Source organism: Giraffa tippelskirchi, chromosome X (genome assembly GCF_054371585.1).
Source record: "Giraffa tippelskirchi isolate mGirTip1 chromosome X, T2T-mGirTip1v1.2.pri, whole genome shotgun sequence".
Taxonomy (NCBI): Eukaryota; Metazoa; Chordata; class Mammalia; order Artiodactyla; family Giraffidae; genus Giraffa; species Giraffa tippelskirchi.
Window position 1 is genome coordinate 34,977,811 of NC_137289.1, and position 25,127 is coordinate 35,002,937.

A 25,127-nucleotide genomic window follows, 5' to 3' on the forward strand; every position below is an offset into this window, starting at 1 on the left:
TTGATTTTTCCCACATATGACTCACATTCATCATTCAAAGAAATTATAATTCATCTATGATATTGATTTACTGCAGTAACTCTAAAACACTTACTTCTTGTATTCCGAGAGCAACTTGAGAATGTCTTCATTGGAAAGCTTGCTACTATCTTGTTTATACAAAGGAGAAAATCTCCCATCCAGATCCAGAGAGCCTTGAATATCTTTGAAAATGGGCCTAAAAGAGCAACAGGGGTTTTTTTCTTAACTCAAAAGTATGGATAAATTAAGATCAAATATGGGATGGGAACATAAAATGGTGAAACCCTTTTGGAAAATAATTTGGCAGTTTCTCATGAAGTTAAGCATACACCTACCCTCTGATCCTGCGATTCAACTCCTAGGCATATTTTCACATGGTCCTTGAATGTTCATAGTAGATTTATTTGTTATAGCCCCAAACTGGCAACCACCCAGATATTCATCAACAAATGAATGGATAAACAAATCGTGGCATATTCTTACAATGGAATACTACTCAATGAACAACTGATACAACATTATGGATAAAATACAAAAACAGACTGAGAACAAGAAACCATAGGCAAAGTTACATACTGCATGATTCCATTGATATGAAGTCCAGAATAGGTAAAAGTCATCTAAGGTCAGTGGTTGCCTGGGTGGGAGTGGATGGCTGATTGGACAGGGATGTGAAGAACACCCTGGAGTGATAGAAATGTTCTAGATCTTGGTTGGGGTGGTAGTTATATGACTATATACATCTGTGAAAATTCATCAAGCTGGACATATAAATGTACATTTTAATCAAAGATAAATTATATCTCAGTGAAGTTGATAAAAATTGAATTAGATCTTTAAGATCAACTTATATAGTTTATAATATATCTATAAAATTTCTAAAAAAAAAAAAAAAAAAAAATTTCTAATATGAATTGGAGTTATTCCCTCCTCCTTCTCTTCTTTCATTTTCCAAGTAGCTGTTTTACCATCAGAACAGGAAGTAATATACAAACACCCAACACACTGGAAGCAACTATGGCCAAAAGTACAATCTCCCCTGGCAAAGCCTCTGAAAAATGTGGTTAAAGGCACTAACTATCATTTCTACTTCTAAGCATACCTCCTTTATTTTCAGTAAACAAGGGTTTATCACACAGCTTTTAAATATCCCAGCCAAGCCTTTAGAGTGAGTTCCTGTTGCTGTTAACAATCAAAATAATTTAAGAAGAAAAAAAACAGCATAATTCCACATCAGAACTGGGGATTAAGGCTTCTAACTTTGAAGATTTTACAATTTATTTTTCTACAAGCACATTAGCATCAAGCAGTTACTGATGTGGCCTAAAAAGGGGTGGACATGTGCCACGGGGGTCTATAGCGAGCTCTGAATTCAGGTGCTGTTAGTTCTGAGACCTGCTTACACACATGCCATGAGAACTTAGGCAAGGATTTTTTTTTTCATTTCTGTGACTCAAATTCCCCATCTCCAAGATGGGGGAGGATAGTACTTACCTCTAAAAGAAATACACATTAAGCACATAGACCTCTGCCTTGTACGTGCATGTGTGCTAAGTCCCTTCAGTCATGTCTGACTCTGAGACCCTATGGACTGCAGCCCACCAGGATCCTCTGTCCGTGAGATTCTCTAAGCAAAAATACTAGAATGGGTTGCCATTTCCTCCTCCAGAGGATCTTCCCGACCCAGGGATCAAACCTGTGTCTCTTATGACTCCTGCACTGGCATGTAGGTTCTTTACCACTAGCACCACCTGGGAAGCCCACCTTGTACAGTTAGCACTTAATTACCATAAATATTGGATTGGACAAAAAGTTCATTCTGGTTTTTAAAACCTGAACGAACTTTCTGACCAATAGTAACAGCAGCAGCCACTGGAGCATCACTAAGCATGTTTCACCTTCTGGAACAGCTAAGTATACCACCTTCCACCACTCTTTGCCCTTGACCTATCCTTGGCTAGCATTTCTTACTAGTTGGCAAAGTGCAACTAGTGCAAACAAGGTGCCTTTTCATCTACCAGCATATAACACATTTTGAGACCCTCTCCCAAGTGAAATGATTACAATATAGAACAGTTACTGAACTTAAATCTCCTACCCTTATGGTACTCCCCAGCACCCACTGAACATAACTCATTGAATTATTCAGAACATACTGCCCTTTCCCCAGAAGTTCCAGTGAGCTGTACAGGCTGTACCATAAACAAGTCAGTGAACTTGTACTTCAAAGGGCATATAAGCGAGAAATACAGTTTCAGTCATCACTGTAGGTAGACTGGCAAGATTTAGAGAAAAATCATGTAAACCACCATCAGATATGTGGTACAATTAACACATTTCCCAATATACTAACCCTGAAGAGGTTGCCAAATTTGTCATCAGAAAGCAAGAAAATCTACTAAGTAATCACACACATGCACTGAGCAACTACATTTTTTGCCTTCTAGTTTTTAGTATGTTTTTCAGGATTACTATATGATGGCTTTTAAGAGCATAAACCCAGCCAACTCTAAAATATTGGGCATATTGTACATAATTCACTGCAATTTCTGGTTTTCTGGAAAAAAATTCCATCACTTTAGCAAATAAGCTCTGTTTTAAAATGCAATAAAATTAAGTGGTGTCAGTCAGATCGGTAACCCAAGCCAAAGAAAATTTCCCTGAAGCAAGACATTTGAAAAATGAAAGGATCTTTGAGGCACAGCAAATTCTAAAAGAAAGAATTTTTACATGCAGCTATAGACTGAATGTTTGTGTCACTCCGCTGCCCCAACACCCCCGAATTCATATGTTGAAATCTAACCCCAAGGTGATGGTATTTGTATGGCCTTTGAGAGGTGATTCAGTCATGAGGATGTAGCCCTTATGAATAGGATTAGTGTCCTTATTAGAGGCCAGAGAGATAGCCTGCTCTCATTTCACTATGTGAGACTACAAGGAGAAACTGGTTGTCTAAAACCTGGAAAAGAGTCCTCACCAGAACCCAACCAGGCACCCTGATCGCAAGTTTCTAACCTCAGAAATTGTCAGAAATGAACGTTTGTTGTTTAAGCCACCCAGTCTAACTTGTTATGGCAGCCAGAATGGACTGAGACACATCCCAAGTGTCCCAATATATAACTGGTTTGAAACAAACAGACTTCTGAATGCTGCTGGCAAGGACAAAAGCCCTCAACTTCACACAGGAGCATGAATAGATGGGTCAGAAATATATTTGTACAAACCTGGCAGCCCAAGCAAAGGGCATTCTGTATTGTCCAAGGCGGCTACACACTTGCTTAGCTGTCCTGTGCACCTTCTGGGCCGTCTAGGGTTAGAAATAAAAAGATACGCTCAGATTTGCCCAAACTATCAGAGACTCACCCAGAAAAAATAATTTCCCCAACTTACTGATATAAAACATCAAAAGCTAGGGAAAAAAGATACAGAAACAGTTATAAATAAAACACAACACACATCAGCCACCCACTTTTCAAGATGAAAATATTTCCTAAGGTTATGGATTTTCTCATCAACAGAGCCCTTATCAAGATATCAGAAGACAAACAAAACAGATGTAGGGCATGTTTTGTACTGAAGACTGGGAAAAAATTAAGCAGTTTTAATGTCTATTTCCTTTCACACACAAGCAGGCATATACTTATCATTCTTGGGTGAAGTTGGTTCTGGGTACTGCTGACCTTTTTACTCCCAAGATAAAAGCCAAATGACCAAGAATCAATGCAATTAGTTTAGCGTGGGCAGGAGCTGCTGTTTGCACAGGAACTGGGAGATGACAAAGGAGATAAACTGCCTATAGAGTCTAAACAGGCTGTGAAATGCTGCCTCTATGCTATCCCTAGGGATACAGAATGCTGAAGGGTTTTATCTATATTGTTGAGACTCCCCCCCTCCACAATTAGTCATAAGTCTCCTCAGCATCTCCCACTTAATAAACACTATTTGGATCCACAACTAAAGGCCACATACAACAGACTGACTCATAAATACTCAGAAGCTGGATTGCTGCTAATGAATTATGCCATGAATGCTTTCTGTCTTTGGGTCTGACTTTTCTCATTTATAAAATGAGAGAGGATTAGATCAATAATTTCCAAAAGTTCAGAATTCATGATCCAGAAATTTGGAGAATTATCTGGGTTGCTGACTTTTACGGTTGCCATTTAAAGATGTGTGCTGTGCTTAGTCACTCAGTCGTGTCTGATCCTTTATGACCCCGTGGACTGCAGCCCACCAGGCTCCTCTGTCCATGGGGATTCTCCAGGCAAGAATATTGGAGTGGGTTGCCATGCCCTCCTCTAGGCAATCTTCCCAAATCCCTGCCACTTCACCCACCAACGTTATGAGAAAGACAGACAGGTGTGATGTTTAAAAAGTAGGAAGGGCAAAAATCTCAGAATAAATTCCTTCAAATTGAATACCCTGAAGCTTCATGAATGGCTCACAATCTTGTCTTTCTTTTCTTATTTCATCAGAGACAGGAGTAAATTTGAGTACAGTCTAGCATTTGGAAACTGCAGGACTTGGGTCATTTTTACCCTCCTTTCTCTGACATCTTTGGCTGTATGCAGGGCTGGGAATAAAGAAAGAGTAGCTATTTCCAAGGATACAATGTCAATGAACAGATGTTGCCTAAAAGCCTTTAGCTCTGATTTTGATAAACAAGCAAAAATCAGACTGCCATGTGAAAAGGGAAAAAAAGTCACTTTCAAGGTTAAACATGCATACTCACAGAGCACACAATATTTTCAGAATATATTGCATGTTGAAAGAATGTTGGCGTTTTTTTTGTTATTGTCTTTATTTTTAGAGGTATCACTGACAGTATCATTTGAAGTATCAATAAAAGGCAAATTCTGCATTTGGCTGAAATGCTCACAAATGATCTTCATAAATACCTTTGCCGGGTCGGAATTTTTGATGTAGGGTTCCGCACAGTGTGTGATGTTTCCTTGGAGAACTTTTTCAATTCTCGCAACCAGGAAAATTTCAGGATGTGGATTCGTCACTGAGAAAATTCCCTGGAAAAAAATCCTTTCTGTTAGATTTTTCTTCAATGTAATCTCATGCATACAGTTGCTTGGTTAGTGATTCCTAGTGGTGTGTTTAGCACAGAATATTGATATTCAACATAGGATCATGTCCAGGGCCCTGGTAAGAGATAGCATTTCCATTCATACAGTTTTCAAAGGTCCTGATTGATGTTCCTTTCAATATAGATTTTCAATTTTGTCACCAGTCTCACATCTATTAGTCCCCAAAGTGTCGGTGTCACCCTGACTGCTTAGCCTCTTGTGTTTGGCAGTGTATGCAAGGAGCGTCCTTAGGCCTAATCAATACAATGTGTATTGTTTGGCTTAAAGTAGCACGAGCTAAAACAGCACGCATTTCTGAAGTGGAACAGGACATGCATTTTTAAAGGTAGCTGCCTGTAACTCCAGTGCAATTCACTCACCCTTAACTACTACTAAAGGTAGCTAAGAAGGATGAAAATACTTTACTGTTCTGCATAGAATAAAAACTAAATCATCCTATAGAAAACACTCCTTTGCTGCAGCATAAGAGCTCTGGGGCTCTCAATGTAAAGGTAGAGGACAGATGATCCAAAAACTCCTTTTGTTCCAAAACACTTTGTTTCAGGGACTAATGTAGATGCTACCAAGTTCCATGTGGAACAACTATACCATCTCGTGTCCAGCTCAGCTCTTTCCAAATACAATATCTTCCAAATAGCCCGTTAGGTGGTGATGTCTGTTGCTTAAAGGAGCATCACACATGTGAATTCGAATGGAAAAATCTATCGTTTGGACTCTACCAAGTTTTATTTTGTCTGCTTGGTATATTACCGACTGTGTTAAGATAGTATGTTCAGTTTTCAAAGCATTTCAGACCCATGAGCTCATCTGTTCCAGATAGAACTCTCTGAGGTAGACAGGAAAGAAAACTGAGTGGAGGACACTAAGTAATCCCCCCAAATCCAAATGGCTTCTAAGGATCCTGGATTATGGCTGATTCACCTTCGGATTCTCAAGCAGCAAGGATGAAAGAAAGTGGTTATAAGCTGTTTGAGGAGTCAAATTTCCTGGGTTCAAATTCTGGCCCCACTATTTATGGGTTTAGATAAAGTCACATCCTCTCTATAGCTCAGATTTCCCATCTATGAAATGGGCTATCATGAGAGGAATAGCTATTTTGTAATCTTCTTGAGTGGATTCAATGAAGTAATGCACATTAGGTAAGTGGTTATTACCAGAGTAGCCAACATCTCAAAGTCACAGAACCTGATTTTCGGTTCTGCCAGCAGCATGCTGCCTGGGCTATGAGATGCAGCTGGCAGACTGCTGGAGCAACCCACAGAAAGCATGCTGAACAGTGCACCCTGAGCGCAAGCTCAGGCTTTCGATTCTCACATAACTGTGCTAGACAGCTTTTGTGCACCCTCTCCCTTAGTCTTTGGGAAGATCCCCTGGAGAAGGGAATGGCAAGTCACTCCAGTATTCTTGCCTGGGGAAATTCCATGGACAGAGGAGCCTGGCAGGCTGCAGTCCATGGGGTCACAAAGAATTGGCCATGATCGAGCCACTAACATTTTTCACTTTTTTTCTCATCTTCATAAAAACTCTCAAACACAGGCACTACGATACACACTTCTTACAGGTTAAGAAACTGAGGCTTACGGAGGTTCGTGCAGTGAGTAAATGGGTGATGATTGCAGTCAGGGCTTCCAGACAATACAGCCCAGGCTACAGAGCCACTCAGCCTATCAACACAGGCTCCCATTGTCTCACCTGATAAAGCTGGATGAGAAGAGCAATGCTGCTGACTGCCGCAACGAACATTCACTGAGCACCTTCCGTGCCCAGTACTCCAGCCGTTTCCCTACACTGATGCCAGAAACGAACATGCTTGTGTCAAAGGATCTGACAATTTGATCCGAGGAAGCTGCTTTGGCTGTGTGATCCCCGTGACTACTGCTCTCACTAGCGGCCCGGCTGTGCTGAGCCAATCCAGCGGATTGACACAGGGCCGAGTGCTTTCTGGGATGGGGCACCTTAGATGCATGAGGATGCTGCAGCATAGATGCTCATCGTTCAACTAACCAGGGTTCCGAAGCAGGGGGACACTCTCTGAGGCAGCTCTGCCTTTTGCCCCTTAGCATCCAGCTCTTCCCCACCTCCCAGAACACAGGGGGATTGGCTAGAGAACACCCTGGAGTCCCAGGTGGGCTGGGAGTCTGGCTCTTCAGGACAACGCCCTCCTTTCCCACCCAGGAGGCATGGCTCTGCCTGCCTCTCTTCAGGGTGACTGTCACCCACGTCACTGCCCCCTTCCCTCTACGGAACGGGCTAGCTGTCCCCACTCCAGCTCCCAGTGCTTAGCCCCCCAGGGCATGGCAGGGCATGTGGTAGCAATGCCCCCTTTTCGCTAGCTCCACGCGTGCTGCCCCCCAGTGGGGAGCACACAAACAGACTCCCAAGAGTCAGCACCTCCCCCACAACCCCACCCTAGGTCATCTTGAGGGACCCAGGGCACTGAGCTCTGTCCGGGCACCTGGGAAGGAACTGTCAGGCAGCTGAGAGTGAAGTGACTGGTCACAGTAGCTGGTTGGTGTCAGGAAGGCAAAACTATTCAATGTGCTCAGCTTCTTCCTTTTCCTGTGGTCACCTGTTGCTCCTCAGGAAGCCACTACAGATAAAGACTCTCCAAGAAGCAAATGGGGAGAGCCTAGAATAGCCCCCAAGCGCCACCATCCACCAAGCCCTGGGAGTCGGTGGCCTCTTCCTATAGATCCTGCTGCTGCTTGAACAGCCTTGCTGAAGGGGATGGGGCCTTCACACTTTCCAGGAGTGCTAGGGAAGCGACATGTCCCTCACTAGGGTGACAGGGAAGCAGAAGAGTGGGGAGGGGGAAGCTGCGCTCTGGGGCCTGCTAGAGCCAGATTCAGATCCTGTTCCTCATCACAGTAACTCTGGGACCTTCTATGAGTCACCTGGTTGCTCTGTGCCTTGGTTTCCTCATCTGTAAAATGGGGATAGGAATAGGACCTATCTACTTTACTAGGGTGTGCTAAGAATTAAATGATTTCATACTAGGACTTCCCTGGTGGTCCAGTGGCTAAGACTCCACACTCCCAATGCAGGGGGCCCGGGTTCAACTGCCACAACTAAATATCCCACATCCCACATGCTAAGACATGGAGCAGCTACATAAATAAATATTAAGAAAAAATAAATGATTTCATATGGATAAAGTATCTAGAGGAAAACTGAAAAAAAATATTGCTGGAAAAAAAATCTGTGAGCTCAGATGAGTGTTCAGATCTCCTAATATTGTCTCTCCCTATATAGTACTGGATCCTAGTCCTAAATGGAAGAAATTGAAGAAAAAGACTTCTTCAAAAGGAAATGTTCAACTATTTGAAGTAAATGACCACTTCCTGATATCTTTACTGGATATGGGAAAAGACTACAAAATGATCAAGCCATCTAAGGCCACTTCCATCCATTCTCACCTCTGCAGCTCTCATCTACTCCTTTGAGGCCTCCCTCAGGTCCCACAACTTCTGTGCCGTCTTCTAAGTCAACTCTCAACCCCTGAAGCCTCCTCACATTCCAAACCCCTCCACTCCCATTGTGTTATACATCAGTTCAGTTCAGTCGCTCAGTCGTGTCCAGCCCTTTGCGACCCCATGGACTGCAGCACACCAGGCCTCCCTGTCCATCACCAACACCCGGAGTTTACTCAAACTCATGCCCATTGAGTCGGTGATGCTATCCAACCATCTCACCCTCTGTCATCCCCTTCTCCTCCCGCCTTCAATCTTTCCCAGCATCAGGGTCTTTTCAAATGAGTCAGCCCTTCGAATCAGGTGGCCAAAGTACTAACATTTCAGTTTCAGCATCAGTCCTTCCAATGAACACTCAGGACTGATCTCCTTTAGGACGGACTGGTTGGATCTCCTTGAAGTCCAAGGGACTCTCAAGAGTCTTCTCCAACACCATAGTTGAAAAGCATCAATTCTTCAGTGCGCAGCTTTCTTCACAGTCCAACTCTCACATCCATACATGACTACTGGAAAAACCATAGCTTTGACTAGACGGACCTTTGTTGGCAAAGTAATGCCTCTGCTTTTTAATATGCTGTCTAGGTTGGTCATAACTTTTCTTCCAAGGAGCAAGCGACTTTTAATTTCATGGCTGCAGTCACCATCTGCAGTGATTCTGGAGCCCAAAAAAATAAAGTCTGACACTGTTTCCCCATCTGTTTTCCATGAATTGATGGGACCAGATGCCATGATGTTAGTTTTCTGAATGTTGAGTTTTAGGCCAACTTTTTCACTCTCCTCTTTCACTTTCATCAAGAGACTCTTTAGTTCTTCTTCACTTTCTTCCATAAGGGTGGTGTCATCTGCAAACCTGAGGTTATTGATATTGCTCCTGGCAATCTTGATTCCAGCTTGTGCTTCATCCAGTCCAGCATTTCTCATGATATACTCTGCATAGAAGTTAAATAAGCAGGGTGATAATATACTGCCTTGACATACTCCTTTCCCTATTTGGAACCAGTCTGTTGTTCCATGTCCAGTTCAAACTGTTGCTTCCTGACCTGCATATAGGTTTCTCAAGAGGCAGGTCGGGTGCTCTGGTATTCCCATCTCTTTCAGAATTTTCCAGTTTGTGATGATCCACACAGTCATCAAATGCTTTGGCATAGTCAATAAAGCAGAAATAGATGTTTTTCTGGAACTCTCTTGCTTTTTCGATGACCCAGTGGATGTTGGCAATTTGATCTCTGGTGCCTCTGCTTTTTCTAAAACCAGCTTGAACATCTGGAAGTTCACAGTTTACGTACTGTTGAAGCCTGGCTTGGAGAATTTTGAGCATTACTTTACTGGTGTGTGAGATGAGTGCAATTGTGTGGTAGTTTGAGCATTCTTTGGCATTGCCTTTCTTTGGGATTGGAATAAAAACTGATCTTTTCCAGTCCTGTGGCCACTGCTGAGTTTTCCAAATTTGCTGGCATATTGACTGAAGCACTTTCACAGCATCATCTTTTAGGACTTGAATGAGCTCAACTGGAATTCCATAACCTCCACTAGCTTTGTTCTTAGTGATGCTTCCTAAGGCCCTGTTGACTTCAAATTCCAGGATGTCTGGCCCTAGGTGAGTGATCACACCATCATGATTATCTGAGTCCTGAAGATAGTTTTTGTATAATTCTTCTGCGTATTTTTGCCACCTCTTCTTAATATCTTCTGCTTCTGTTAGATTCATACCATTTCTGTCCTTTATTTATCTGTCCTTTATTTATCTGATCCAGATGAGCCCTGAGAGTCCAGGAGACTCTGGCAGAGGCGTGGGTCAACGATGGCCTGCTGCAGGGTTGGGGGCACTGAGTGTAGTAGTGCATGCATTGGACCTTTTGAAGGAGGTCACCATTATCTTCATTCCCTCCACCATAGTTTGGCCCCAGGTAAATAACAGGGAGGGAGCACAGCCCCACCCATCAACAGAAAATTGGATTAAAGATTTACTGAGGATGCTCCGCCCATCAGAAAAAGACCCAATTTCCCCCTCAGTCAGTCACTCCCATCAGGAAGCTTCCATGAGCCTCTTATCCTTCTCCATCAGAGGACAGACAGACTGAAAACCACAATCTCAGGAAACTAACCAATCTGATCACATGGACCACAGCCTTGTCTAACCCAGTGAAACTATGAGCCATGCCGTGTAGGGCCACCCAAGATGGATGGGTCATGGTGGAGAGTTCTGACAAAAGATGATCCACTGGAGAAGGGCATGGCAAACCACTTCAGTATTCTTGCCTTGAGAACCCCATGAACAGTAGGAAAAGGCAACAAGATAGGACACTGAAAGATGAACTCCCCAGGTCAGTAGGTGCCCAGTATGCTACTGGAGATCAGTGGAGAAATGACTCCAGAAAGAATGAAGAGACAGAGCCAAAGCAAACACAACACCCACTTGTGGATGTGACTGGTGATGGAAGTAAAGTCTGATGCTATAAAGAGCAATATTGCTTAGGAACCTGGAAAGTTAGGTCCATGAATCAAGGCAAATTGGAAGTGATCAAACAGGAGATGGTAAGAGTGAATGTCAACATTTTAGGAATCAGCAAACTAAAATGGACTGGAATGGATGAATTTAACTCAGATGACCATTTTATCTACTACTATGGGCAAGAATCCCTTAGAAGAAATGGAGTAGCCATCATAGTCAACAAGAGAGTCTGAAATGCAGTACTTGGATACAATCTCAAAAACCACAGAATGATCTCTGTTTGTTTCCAAGGCAAACCATTCAATATCACAATAATCCAAGTCTATGCCCCAACCAGTAATGCTGAAGAAGTTGAAGTTGAACGGTTGTATGAAGACCTACAAGACCTTCTAGAACTAACACCCCAAAATGATGTCATTTTCATTATAGGGGACAGAATGCAAAAATAGGAAGTCAAGAAATACCTGGAGTAACAGGCAAATTTGGCCTAGGAGTACAGAATGAAGCAGGGCAAAGGCTAATAGAGTTTTGCCAAGAGAACGCACTGGTCATAGCAAGTACCCTCTTCCAACAACACAAGAGAAGACTCTACACATTGACATCACCAGGTGGTCAATACCAAAATCAGATTGATTATATTCTTTGCAGCCAAAGATGGAGAAGCTCTATACAGTCAGCAAAAACAAGACTGGGAGCGGACTGTGGCTCAGACCATGAACTCCTTATTGCCAAATTCAGACTTAAATTGAAGAAAGTAGGGAAAACCACTAGACCATTCAGGTATGACTTAGATCAAATCCCTTACGATTATACAGTGGAAGCGACAAATAGATCCAAGGGATTAGATCTGATAGACAAGAGTGCCTGAAGAACTGTGGACGGAGATTCCTGACATTGTACAGGAGGCAGTGATCAAGCTAAGAAAAAGAAATGCAAAAAGGCAAAATGGTTGTCTGAGGAGGCCTTACAAATAGCTGTGAAAAGAAGAGAAGTGAAGAGCAAAGGAGAAAAGGAAAGATACCCATTTGAATGCAGAGCTCCAAAGAATAGGAAGGAGAGGTAAGAAAGCCTTCCTCAGTGATCAGTGTATTATACATATCAGCACTTAATTACATTCTGCCTAATTTTGTTTCCTGAGGTCTTCCAAACAGACCTAGGTTCAAATCCTGCCCTCACCACTACTGGCTTTGTCATGGTAGGCAGCTTACTTAGCCTCCCTGATCTGCAAAACAGTCATAATTATATTTTACAAGACAATCATGTTTACATGAGACATCAATGGAAGATTCTGGCACACAAGAGATATTCAAAAAATGTTGATTTTGTTCCAACCTGGGTTATAAGTGGCATGACATCTGAAACTACAATTTAAACTTCTTGCGTTGAACAGACAGCTGAACACATTTAAGTAAGGCAGCAAATACATCATTGGCTTACAAGGACTTATTTGGCATTGTGTGGCAATTTTTCAACATATAATTCAATAGCAGGTTCTAAAATACTTATAATACTGTTTTCCTCAATCTCTTTTAGAAGCACAGGCTGTCCGAGTGGAATGTTCATATATGTGACAACCACAGTCGAGTAACAAACCAAGGGAATGAGGGGTAACGTGGGGAAAAATGATCCGAGATCCACAGCCCATAGAGGGGAGTGACAACACATGTCAGGTCCCCTACCATTGGGCAATTCGTATCGATGAGTGTAATCTTCGACCCCGAAATGCCCAATGCTTCTAAGGAGATAATACAAATGAGTGACAAGGATGTAATAATGCAGCGTTATTTATGATATGCCAAAATTAGAAATATCCTAATAAGCTAAATCACCATATTATTCTTTAATAAGAATGTAACTGATCCAGAGAGTGATATAGGATGATAAACATGATGTTGAATGAATACAGTAGGTATAAAACAGCAGGACTATAATACAGTTTCTAAGAGTACACATAATGTATATGTGTTTACATACACACAACAGAGATATTTAGAAAAATGTTGGCCAAAATGTTAATAGTTATCATTTATGGGTGGTGATTTTTTATTTTCTTCTTTAGTACTTTTTGTATTCTTTGAATTTTCTACATAATAATGTATTTATCTTTATAATCAGGAAAAAAAGTAACTTTTTTTTTAAATCGGGGAATAACTGTTTTACAACGTTGTCTTGGTTTCTGCTATACAATGCGAATCAGCCATAATTATATATACGTCCCCTTCCTCTAGAGCCTCCCTCCCCGCTCCAATGCCACTCGTCTAGGTCATCACAGAGCGCCAGGCTCACTCCCCATTTTATACAGCAGCTTCCCACTAGCTATCTATCTTACACATGATAGTGTATATATGTCAGTGCTACTTTCTCAATTCATCCCACCCTCTCCTTCCCTTGCTGTGTCCACAAGTCAATTCTCTACGTCTGCATCTCCATTCCTTCCCTGCAAATGGGTTCATCAGTACAATTTTTCTAGATTCCATATATATGTATATATATATATATGTGTGTGTGTGTGTGTTAATATATGGTATTTGTTTTTCTTTTTCTGACTTACTTCATTCTATAGAACAGGCTCCGGGTTCACCCACCTCACGACAACTGACTCAAATTTGTTCCTTTTTATGGCTGAGTAATACTGCATCGTATACATGGTTGGTGGGAATGTAAACTGATACGGCCACTATAGAGAACAATATGGACATTCCTTTAAAAACTAGGGATACAACTACCATATGACCCAGCAATCCCACTAATAGGGCATGTATCCTGAGAAAAACACAATTCTAAAAGACACATGCTTCCCTGATGGCTCAGCTGGCAAAGAATCCACCTGCTATGTGGGAGACCTGGGTTCGATCCCTGGGGTGGGAAGATCCCCTGGAGAAGGGAAAGGCTCCCCACTCCAGTATTGTGGCCTGGAGAATTCCACGGACTGTACAGTCCATGGGGTGGTAAAGAGTTGGACACGACTGAGCGACTCTCACTTTCTTTTCCAAAGACACAAGCACCCAATGTTCACTGCAGCACTATTTACAGGACAGAGAAGGAGTAACATTTTTACTTGGGGTAAAATAAATCTCCTTACACTGTGAGCTGCTTTGTTCTGCTTCTTCCTGCTTTAGTTCTCTGCAACACTCTAATTTCCTTTCCGTTGCAAAAGTCTAGAAGGCAGACTATCAGTTCTGCTCTGCCTAACCTCTTAAGGCCTCTGGTCTGATCAGAGGTCAAAATGCAAGGGAACTGTTCGGCTCCTTCTAAAGGGGATTCTTTTTATCAGACAGGATGGCTGTGACATAAGAACTCCCTGTGCAAGGAGTGTTTATGCTCCATTAAAGCTACCTACTCGAAATGGGAATGGGGGAGGGAAGGTTATTTTAGGGTCAACTTCTTCTTCAAAGAAAACAGCCTTTCAGGTACTCATTGCCTTGCCCAAAAGTATGTGCATGAGTCCAGGGGTATGTCTGTGTCATCTGCATTCCATCTCACAAAATACTTCCTTTGAGATTCCCATCACATCCCACTTCACTAGGGTATTATTAGCATATTTGCCGTTTTCCCTTTTATCCCCTCCAACTTCAGTCACCAGAAAAACAGCTATACACAGACCCTACAAAAGATGGAATGCCCATGAAAACACTGAAACACTGGCCTGAAACTATAAAAGAACCCAAGGGTCTTTCTGTTTGCTATATTGAACATGCTACCAAGGCTAAAAGATTCCTTACCTGCTTTATGTAGCGTAACTGAGATTCAGCAATTCCATGAATGAAAGACTCAGGTGAAGAGCCTCTTGGGGTACCATCAGTAGCTGGTTGGCTTGAAGGGCCCCACAGCATTTCACGGACAGATGGGGGATTCAAGTCTACATGGAAGTCAGCTGAAATCTTACAGTTGTTCTTCACATCAAACAAGGCAAGATTAATAAAAAAGGGTTCAACCTGGGAATGAAAACCATTACATTTTTAAACGATGACTTTTATTTTAGGTGGGATGGGGGAGGGACACAAATTACAGAAATTTTTTTTTTATTCTTCAAGTTTCTGTGATTACAGTTCCTTTCTGCATTCAACATTCAGCTAAAATTGTATTATGGCTCATTTGCATATGAGAAAGAGCTTTCTAAATAACAGACTCTCAAATTGTAACTTTTGTCCAGTGTAATTTCATAAGTTATTCATTTTTTTAAATGATGAGTAGAAATCAGAAGCCACACTTAAAGAACATCAATTATTCTATGAATAAATTTTATTTCTCCATAGCCTTATTGAAATTACCTAAAAATAATGCCAATATTACACAGTAGAAATAAATCTTCCCTTTTTCTATATTACAGCTTACTGGATTATACATTTAATAAGTCATAATCAAATTACTTGACAAAAGCTTTGCCCCATCAGCAGTTTTGGAAGACGTGATTCCTCTCTACAGATGGCATTTGAAAGCTGGTCACAAAGAGAAATTTCATGCCAGATGGCATAAAGATTAACCCTTTACACACCAAGAGTCTGCTAGTGCATCTCAAATACTTCATAAGAGAATAAATCATCACTGGATACTTTTCAAACATAAACCAGAACTCCCTCCCCCCCTCCAAAAAAAAAAAAAGGTGAACAGAAAATGCAGTCTCTTTGGTGATTTTACATTCATAGTTTCAAGTATTTCTAAGCAGCACAAATGATCCGTGACAGCTAATAATTAGAATTTTCTGTGCAGAACACAATGAATTCACTCTATGAGAATAGTGAGTGAGACAAGCTGACAGCACAGCCTCTGTGTTCCTCCATGGCTTTGGTGTTCCTTATTCATGGCTATGAGTCAATTTCACAGAAATCATATTCTCTAGTAAAATTTACAAATTTGAGGATTTTCCAGGTTCTGGAGATATGTCCCTCCTGAAGGTCAAGAGCCTACCTACTCTGTCTGCTATTTTGAATAGGTAAGACTTTCATGAATCCTCTCAAGATGAAAACATATTCCTATCTTGGCAAAAGAAAGACGAATGAAATTCTTCCATGTCAAATTTATTATAACATGTAGCAATGGAATTTTCACCCAATAAATTAGTTCTCAGCAAAAAAAAAAAAAACAAAAGAAGTAGTTTCTTTAATGTACTGGTTTAAGAGAGAGAGAAGAAAAAGTCATACATACGTTTGTGAGTGGTCCTTTTGCATTGTCTCCAACTTGACCCAAGATATTGAACATTAAATCATGGCAATTTACCATGAAACGTTTATTCCACTTTTCCTCAAATGGCTTTATATCAGGTTCAATTCCTGAAAAGTCCAACCTCTAAAAAAACAGATAATATGAATCATTTCTCTTCCAAAATAGAATTCACATGAACATAGATCTCTAAGTAAAAATTGCAAAATCTAACAGATCTCTGTCCATTCTTCATTTGAACTCTTTTAATTTTTTCATTCAATGAGCCTTTGTAGCGTTCTTACACTAAGGTTCTAACACTGATATAAATCCTTGCCTCGCTCCTGACTCTGCTCCTCTGATTTCATCTCCTACCACTCAAGCCTCCCCCCTCCCTGTTTCAGCTCCATCAGCCTCTTTGGTTATTTTCCAGCACACCAAGTACACTCCCACCTCAGGACCTTTGAACTTGCTGTTCTCTCAGGAACTCTCTTCCCCCAAGATAGACGCATGGTCTACTCCCTCATTTCATTCAAGTGTCTAATCAATTGGCAGTCCCAAAGAGAGACCTTCCTTAACTCCCTATATAGAATTATATACTCTCTGACAGCCTATACTCCCTTTCCTTAATTAATTTTCTAACATTATTTTTAACATTTACTTCATTATTTATTGTTTGTCCTCCCCACAAAATACTGTGTTCCAGGATGGTAGGAATTTTGTTTCTTTTCTGAGCTGTGCATGAAACAAATTTGACATGAATGGATATGGGAGGCAAGAATAACACAGTGGCCTCTAAGTTGGAAGATTTAGTAGAAATTCAGTAGATTGTGATGTTATAAACTTAGTTGTGAAATACAAATGAATAGCAGATATAGGGGGAGGGCGAGTAGAGACAATGACTTCAGTTTAGGATATGCTGAGTTTGAAAGGATACAAGTAAGAGGTTGTAAAATAGGAAAGATGTGGGTTGGAGATCTGGATTTCAGAATCAGTGGCAACTAGGGTGAGGAGGATGGAACCCTGGGGACCACCTACACTGAAATGATGGACAGAGGGTGAGGCGTGTGCATAGGAAACTGAAAAGCTTCTAACAGAGCTGGGGGATGAATCCTGGCTGCCACTGAGATATATTTTTTAAATTATTGGTACTTCAAAATAAAGTTTAAAAAAAGATACTGGGAGTCAAGAAATTCCTCCCAGCAGGGGAGGAATCTGTTCCCCCCCTCAAAGAAACTCACTGAATCCCCCCTCAGCTCACCCAGCTCAGGCAATCTGAGTTCATCTGTTCATTCCAATTGTCTGCACAGACGCACGTTCTGTTCACAAATGGAAGGAAAAGTATAGACTGGGCACAACTTACTATACTTTCAATAAGACCAGAGAGAGGATAGATGGGAAGTGACTGGATGAATCTGAGGAGACTATATTGCTAGTATGGAAAAGTCAAGCCAAGAAACACAAGAATTTTTCTCAATTGCCTGTAATTCAGGCCAAAACAGGTATTGTGCCTGAAGAGTCTTAGATAATTATAGCTGTTCTGACCTTGACTGCGTCACTGACAAAACTCTCCTTAAAAGGGCCTAAAGTATAATATTCGTACCTGAAAGCATAATTTTTCCCCCCAGAGTCTATTTATCTACAAATGTGTGGGACTAGACAGCTCCCTCTTGAATACTTATCTATCTGTGGAGCCAGCGGAGGCAAGTCATTGCCATGGAGATCAATTCTAATTTCCGCCCATTTATCTGCTCTCCTTTCAAGCTTACTCAGACAGTGGAATGTGAAGGAAAACTGTACTAAACCACTCCAGCCTCCAGTTCCTTTCTCTTCTGAGGCCTGTGAGGACATACGGCCTTCCCTAGGAGTTCAAAGTCAGAACCATCTCCTTCAGTCAGTGTTTCTTTATTCTCTACAGTCAGTGGTAGAAAACTTGTCTCTGGACACTGAACTCTGGCCAGAAGGGAAGGCTGATATTATAGGATGGCACTGCCTACCTAGAAATGTACATACAACCTGGATTTCTCTGTGGTAAAATTGGCCTTCCATAATCAACACTGAATTCAATTTTTGCTCAAACTTTCATCCCTACTGTAAATTTTTCTCTCACTGTAGCTCACTGATAAACAAACATAAAATCAGTGCTGTTCCATGACCACAAAAACACTACACCACAAATTTTTAAAAGACACTGGATGGAGTTTCAACCACAGTCAATTGGCTTCTTTGTATACAATCAAAGAGTCTGACATGTCCAATTAGAGTGCAATCAAGATGGCGGGGGTGGGGGTGGGGGACACGGGATGACAAGGGAATCAAAGGCTCAGACATGGTTCAAACGAGGAAATTTCTGAATGAATATCTTAGAACTAACATTCCCAAGGCCTGCTATACACTTTCTAGAAAAAAAATTATAGAACTTACACAAATAATATAATAGCGCTATGGGGGAAAAAAAGATGAAACATTTAAAATAAATTTTCCCCAGATAATTTTTTCATGTGGTATTTTTATTAAGGAAAAACTTCTCCATTATTTATAGACTACATACTTTTTCCATTTCAGACTAAAAGAATTTTAGTTAGAAAAATGTTTGAAACAAAAAGAAACACAATCTATCTTCCCAAAATTATTTTATATTCTATTGATATATTTTCACTGAGAAAAAAACCCATAATGCTTACATAAGGCATACTATTAAAAAATCCCATAGATTTTAATTAGAAATCTCATGTAGAAAACCCCTTCATGTATCACAGCCTTGTCATGGCAAACGGGCTTGCGTAACTCTGTGAATCTATGAGCCATGCCATGTAGGACCAACCAAGACGAACAGGACAGGGTGAAGAGTTCTGGCAAACCGTGGTCAACTGGAGGAGGAATGGCAACCCACTCCAGTATTCTTGCCACGAGAACTCCATGAATGGTAGTAAAAGGCAAAAACATATGAAACTGGAAGATGAGCCCCCCATATCAGAAGCTGTCCAATATGCTACTGGGAAAGAGCAGAGGGCAGTTACTAATAGCTCCGGAAAGAATTAAGAGGCTGGGCCACAATGGAAACAACACTCAGCTATGGATGTGTCTGGTGGTGAAAGTCATATCCAATGCCGTAAAGAACAATATTGCATAGGAACCTGGAATGTTAGGTCCATGAATCAAGGTAAATTGGAGGTGGTCAAGCAGAAAGAGGATGGCAAGAGTGAACATCGACATTTTAGGAATCAATGAACTAAAATGGACGGGAATGGGCGATTTAACTCAGATGGCCATTATATCTACTACTGTGGGCAAGAATCCTTTAGAAGAAATGGAGCAACCCTCGTAGTCAACAAAAGAATGTGAAATGCTGAGACATTACTTTACTGACAAAGGTCTGTATAGTCAAAGCTATGGTTTTTCCAGTAGTCGTGTACAGATGTGAGAGCTGGACCATAAAGAAAGCTAAGTGCAGAAAAATTGATGCTTTTGAATTGTGGTGCTGGAGAAGACTTTTGAGAGTACCTTGAACAGCAAGGAGATCAAACCAGTCAATCCTAAAGGAAATCAATCCAGAATATTCATTGGAAGGACTGATGCTGCAGCTGAAGCTCCAATACTTTGGCCACCTGATGCAAAGATCCAACTCATTGGGAAAAAAACCCTGATGCTGGGAAAGATTGAAGGCAAAAGGAGAAGGGGTGGCAGAGGATGAGATGGCTAGATAGCATCACTGACTGAATGGACATGAATTTGCACAAACTCTGGGAGATAGTGGAGGACAGAAGAGCCTGGCTTGCTGCAGTCCATGGGGTTGCAAAGAGTCGGACAGTACTTAGCAACTGAACAACAACAATATGTAGAAAAACCGAAAAGAAAACCAAAAGATTCATCTTCCCTCAAGTAATTTATTTTCTTGTGAAATATTTTCCATTAAGAAAAATATCTGTAACATTTAGACACTGTAGAAGTTTTCCATTTTTAAAAATTGGTAATTTAATTGGAAAATATCATGGAATTACCTAAATCAGAAGAAAATCTGAAAAAGAATAGATACATGTATACGTATAACTGAATCACTGTTGTACACCTGAAACTAACAGAACATTGTTAATCAACTATACACAAATATAAAATAGAAATTAAAAAATAAAAGGTAAAAAGAATCATGGAACTAAATATTAACTACATATTTAGTAGTATCTTAGTACTCAAAGTGCCTCACTCTCATGAAAGAGACTAAAATACACATGTGCACATAAATTTGCACTTTCCTGGACCGCTTTCCATATGAAGTGAGATTAAACCAGACATGAAAATTATCCCAGTTCTACAGGCCTATATCAAAAATGGAAAATAAACATGTCTCATATGACTTGATGTTCCTTATACTGTAGATTTTCACTGATGCTGGATCACAATTGTATTTAATGTGTTAAAAGCACTGAAACCATTGTTAAAGATTCTTTAATTTATTGATTTTGAAGAGTAAGATGAAGTGAGAACAATATAAAGAATTGGGAGGAATATATACATATACACATATATACAGTTCCAAACTATTTGTATATTTTCAGCCCTCCTAGTGAAATTAGTTATTAAGCTACCTATTCAAAGCAACCAAGACAAAAAAATATAAAGCAATAAATATATGCCCAGTAGTTCAAAAATCAGTGATTTCAACATTTCAGACACTGTTTATCTGAATAAACAACAATTATTAAAAGCAATATATCATTAATACCTGAACTTCTGAATCAAAAGAAAAGAGATTCTGTCTTCCATCTCCTCTACTGAGCTTGTTTAGTTGTTCAGTTTCTCTTCCATACTAAAATTGAAACAGACAAATATATATATATATATATATATACACATATATATATATACACACATATTGATCATTACTTCATTTCCTTCAAAACAGTATTAAATGCTATTTAATGATCTAATTTATGAGAAACTAGCAACTTGACACAGCTTCAAATATACACTCTTTTCCACTTCCAAGTACTTAAGGTGGATAAAGAATGCTTGCTGGGCAGAGAGTTACAGTAACCATGACCTGTGCTATTAATCAAGTCTTTATACTTTCTATACACTTTTTTTAAGACCAAGAATATTATTCAACCCACAGTACAAAAAAGAAATACAAGAGACTTGTGATGTAAAAGAGAATTAACAAGAGAACTAATCCATGGTGCTACTCATCCATGATATATATATATATATATAATATACACACACATATATATATATATCCATGAGTATATATGTTAGATATATATGTATCTTATATACAATTCTGATTCTATCACTTTGGGAAAAAACATAATGGGCTCTATGGTCTGAAATGACAAAGACTCAAAGGGAACACATTAAAATCTACAGGGGATCATGAGTGTGTTTCAGAATTTTTGAAAATATATTAACACTGAAGCTTAAGAGAACGGTAAATTTAAAATAGAAAAAAGTAATGTCTAAACTTGTATAAGTTCAGGAGGAGGAATAAAGTAAAAATATAAATAGGTTCGGCAAGGATTTAAATGGAGAAGTAGGCTATAACGCCCTAATCTAGTATAGAGTCCACAGAGTAAAATATGTAACCTAGTAAGATAGACATGATAATCACCTCTACACTTTCAAAGCTGGCTCATTTCAAACACCAAAGAACAGAGTAATCAACATAAATGATGTCTGTTAACCAAAATCCTTATCTGATAAAATTATTCATATACATATAGATAGGCATTCACATACACACAGACTCTGATTTTCATATGAAATTAACATATACAAACCATTAAACTGAATATCATGTTCAATCTGCATCAATAGCTCCTTGAATGAATAATATTTAGTGTATAAATGACATATAGTAATTAAACTGAATGTGGAGAAGGAAATAGCAACCCACTCCAGTATTCTTCCCTGGGAAATCCCAGGGACAGTAGGAGGCTGGTGGGCTACGGTCCATGGGGTCCTAAAAGAGTCAGACATGACTTAGCGACAAAACAACAAGAACAAAGAAATAGCAAATAAAATTAATATTTATAAGAATCTAGTAGCATTTCTTAGAACCTAGGGAAAAATATAACACTTTCCAAACTGTTAGTTGGTACTGAACAGGTCCAACTTGAACAGTGTACTTTTCTTTTGTAATCTCTACCTGTTTCACTAATTTGTTGTGATTTTTAACTTAGAAATGACATCACCAAATGGACTCCAGCATTACAGCCTTAATATGCAGGATTAGCATCCTGCATTGTCTCACTTGAAGGCAAGTTGCCATAACAAAGATGTACCTTCATCAGTTCCGGATGCATGCTCCTTTCCAAACTGGCCATGATGTTCTCGGCTTTTCCTTGGCTGCTAGTTTCATCATCTGCAAATTCATTAAAAGCAGATGTTCTAAACCATGCAGACCATTAACAATCACCTAAGAGGAATATCCTAACTATCTCTCTCTCCCACCCCAACCTCTCCTACTAGATTTATTACAAAGAATTTTGATTATGAAAGCACTGGGAAAACTTTAATGGACTTTTGAAAATCTGCCATGAATCCCCTATCTGTTTTCAGTCTGGTTATATTTCATATGTCAGAGCCAATGGAGCATCAACTCTTTAAAAAAAAAAAAAAAACCCATCAACCTCCACAGTCACTTTTAATGAAGAAGTAGGTCAACCCTCACGATTGAGAGTTGTGTATTCACCCTACACAAAGGACATTCCCATGGATTAAACACAAGGCCTTTACCTCAATAATGAATCATTAAAAAATTCTGACCTTGTGCTATTTCCACCGTCTCCTTTTTCTCTTGCACTAAACTGTCGGTATTGATCTGAATAATCTTTTTCAAAGTTATCAACCATTCCTCCATTTCCTGCTCAGTTTCAGCAGCCAGATAATGGCTATACTTATCTAACATCTTGAGTTCAAAAGCATGACGGCGCATTTTGGGGCACTGGAGGGAAAAAAGAAAAGGCATGTGTTCAGTTAGTTTAGTTACCCTTTTAATATTGGATTTCATTAGTTTATTTTTACCTCAGCTCAGCACATATGTATGTCAATACTTTCAGCAAAGAACTGCTTCTTTCAACAAGGAATAGAAATTCCAAGACAATGTAAAGACCATGTCAAACATCTTTTTTATTCCCCTCAGTATTGAGCACTGGAGAAGGAAATGGCACCCCACTCCAGTATTCTTACCTGGAGAATCCCATGGACAGAGGAGCCTGGTGGGCTGCAGTCCATGGGGTCGCAAGAGTCGGACACGACTTAGCGACCAAACCACCACCAGTATTGAACACAGAAGTGTAAGCACAAAGTTGACATAAAATACTACATGTTGAGTGGGTATTATCATTTAAGGCCTTCTGACATCCTTCACATTTAAATAATCAAACTAACTCGACAAAAATAAGCCAGTGTTTTACTATTTCCACCCTGCTGGAAGTTTTCCTGGCATATTTATAGATTTTCAAAAGCAGCTCTTAGAAACAAGCTCAAATGTGACCTGAAATAAATCTGGTAGTTGCTTTATATCACACCATAAAATACAATATCACTATTTAATTCATTTTCATCACAGTATGAAAGAAGCATAAAAGAAGACTGTAGTTGGCTCATGTTAAAATGTGGTTCTCAATAAAAATGATGGAAATGGCCTAGGCTGAATCCTAGCACAAAGAAAAGCCTCTTCCTTTCATCAAACATGATGACACCTTCTTTTATATTACCGCTTTCTCTGTCATGACAAAAGAAATGACACACTGTCCCCGGATCCCAAACCTCAGCATTAATTTCAAGGAAGGCTCATGAATCAATAATTTTCCACTGCATGGTCATTATTCAAGAAGGATCCAAGAAAGTTCCTCCTTCTCATCTTCAAAGTATAGTAAAGAAAGAAATTAAACTGCTGTAGCAAGTCCTAAAGATTTATACATTTGAAAATATTTGGGAGGAGGGAATCATAAATAGAGGGGAAGCAGAGCCTGGGAGCCCCAGTAAAGGAAGGTCAAACTGGACTAGAGCTAATTGAGAAAATCTGGGAATTGTATGTGCCTTCTTCTTTCCAGTAAGATAAGAAAGCTGTCACACATATATATAGGGTTGGCCAAAAAGTTCGTTCCGTTTTCTGTAATGTTATTGAAAAAAAAACAAATGAACTTTTTGCCAATTCCATATATAAAAGAAGGCACCTTCTATTCACATAGATCATTGTATATTTTGTATTTTAAAGTGTTTTTTAATTTGCTTCTCATGACAATCTCACTTAATAAAGTGAGGAGATATTATTAATCCCACTTTACACTTCTGTAAACTAAGATTCAGGTAGGTTAGGGGTGTTGAACTGACATCTCCTGCCTCTCAATCAACACAGTGCCCCTTCTAGTCGACCAGGCTGGGCTGGCTCTGTAGTCTCGGCTCCTATTGCTGGGTCAATCAACTTCCTCCTTAATCATCTCTCTGTCCTCTACTCCCCACCCTGTCCATACTAACCCTAACATCCATGCTCCCTCAGTGGCTCAAATCAGCAAACATGTATTAAGCCCCTACAGTATATACAACTTTCCTAATTGTTATAAGGGGCTCGGACATGAATATGACATGGTCTCTATAACGGAAAAAGGAATGGGAAGAATTCAGCACAATGGTAGCACAGGGGAGCTGGAGCATAGTTCCACTTAGTAGGAGTGAGTGTGGGGAAGAAAACAAAAAATGTTTCAAGGCCCATTTGAGCCAAGTCTTAAAAGATAAGGTTCAAACAGGAAGTATGTGCTGGGCAGAGGAACAAATATAAGAAAGGCATGTGTGTGTGACACTCTGTGGAGTGCTTAGCCTGGAGTGATGAGAGCACAGAATGTATGAGGGGGATGCCGGGGGTGGGGGGTGGGGTTAGTAGGAAAAGTCAAATCACTGTGGGCCTGCAATGCCCTGCCTGGTAGGATCTTTAGAGCTCACTCTGCC

At 40.1% G+C, this 25,127-nt stretch overlaps 1 protein-coding gene across 2 annotated transcripts in view; it reads right to left on the reverse strand.

Moving 5' to 3' along the window:
- The window catches only part of LOC145536040 (dedicator of cytokinesis protein 11), a 201,815-nt gene that overhangs the window by 105,761 nt on the left and 70,927 nt on the right, over nucleotides 1–25,127 (reverse strand). For both annotated transcript variants that reach the window (XM_081564420.1, XM_081564421.1), the window contains exons 8-15: nucleotides 22,944–23,121; nucleotides 22,460–22,539; nucleotides 20,902–20,985; nucleotides 16,185–16,325; nucleotides 14,762–14,974; nucleotides 4,920–5,042; nucleotides 3,246–3,328; nucleotides 95–217 (exon numbers count right to left, since the gene is read on the reverse strand). In XM_081564420.1, coding sequence (XP_081420546.1) covers nucleotides 95–217; nucleotides 3,246–3,328; nucleotides 4,920–5,042; nucleotides 14,762–14,974; nucleotides 16,185–16,325; nucleotides 20,902–20,985; nucleotides 22,460–22,539; nucleotides 22,944–23,121 — 1,025 coding nt within the window. The remainder of the gene's footprint in view (nucleotides 1–94; nucleotides 218–3,245; nucleotides 3,329–4,919; nucleotides 5,043–14,761; nucleotides 14,975–16,184; nucleotides 16,326–20,901; nucleotides 20,986–22,459; nucleotides 22,540–22,943; nucleotides 23,122–25,127) is intronic.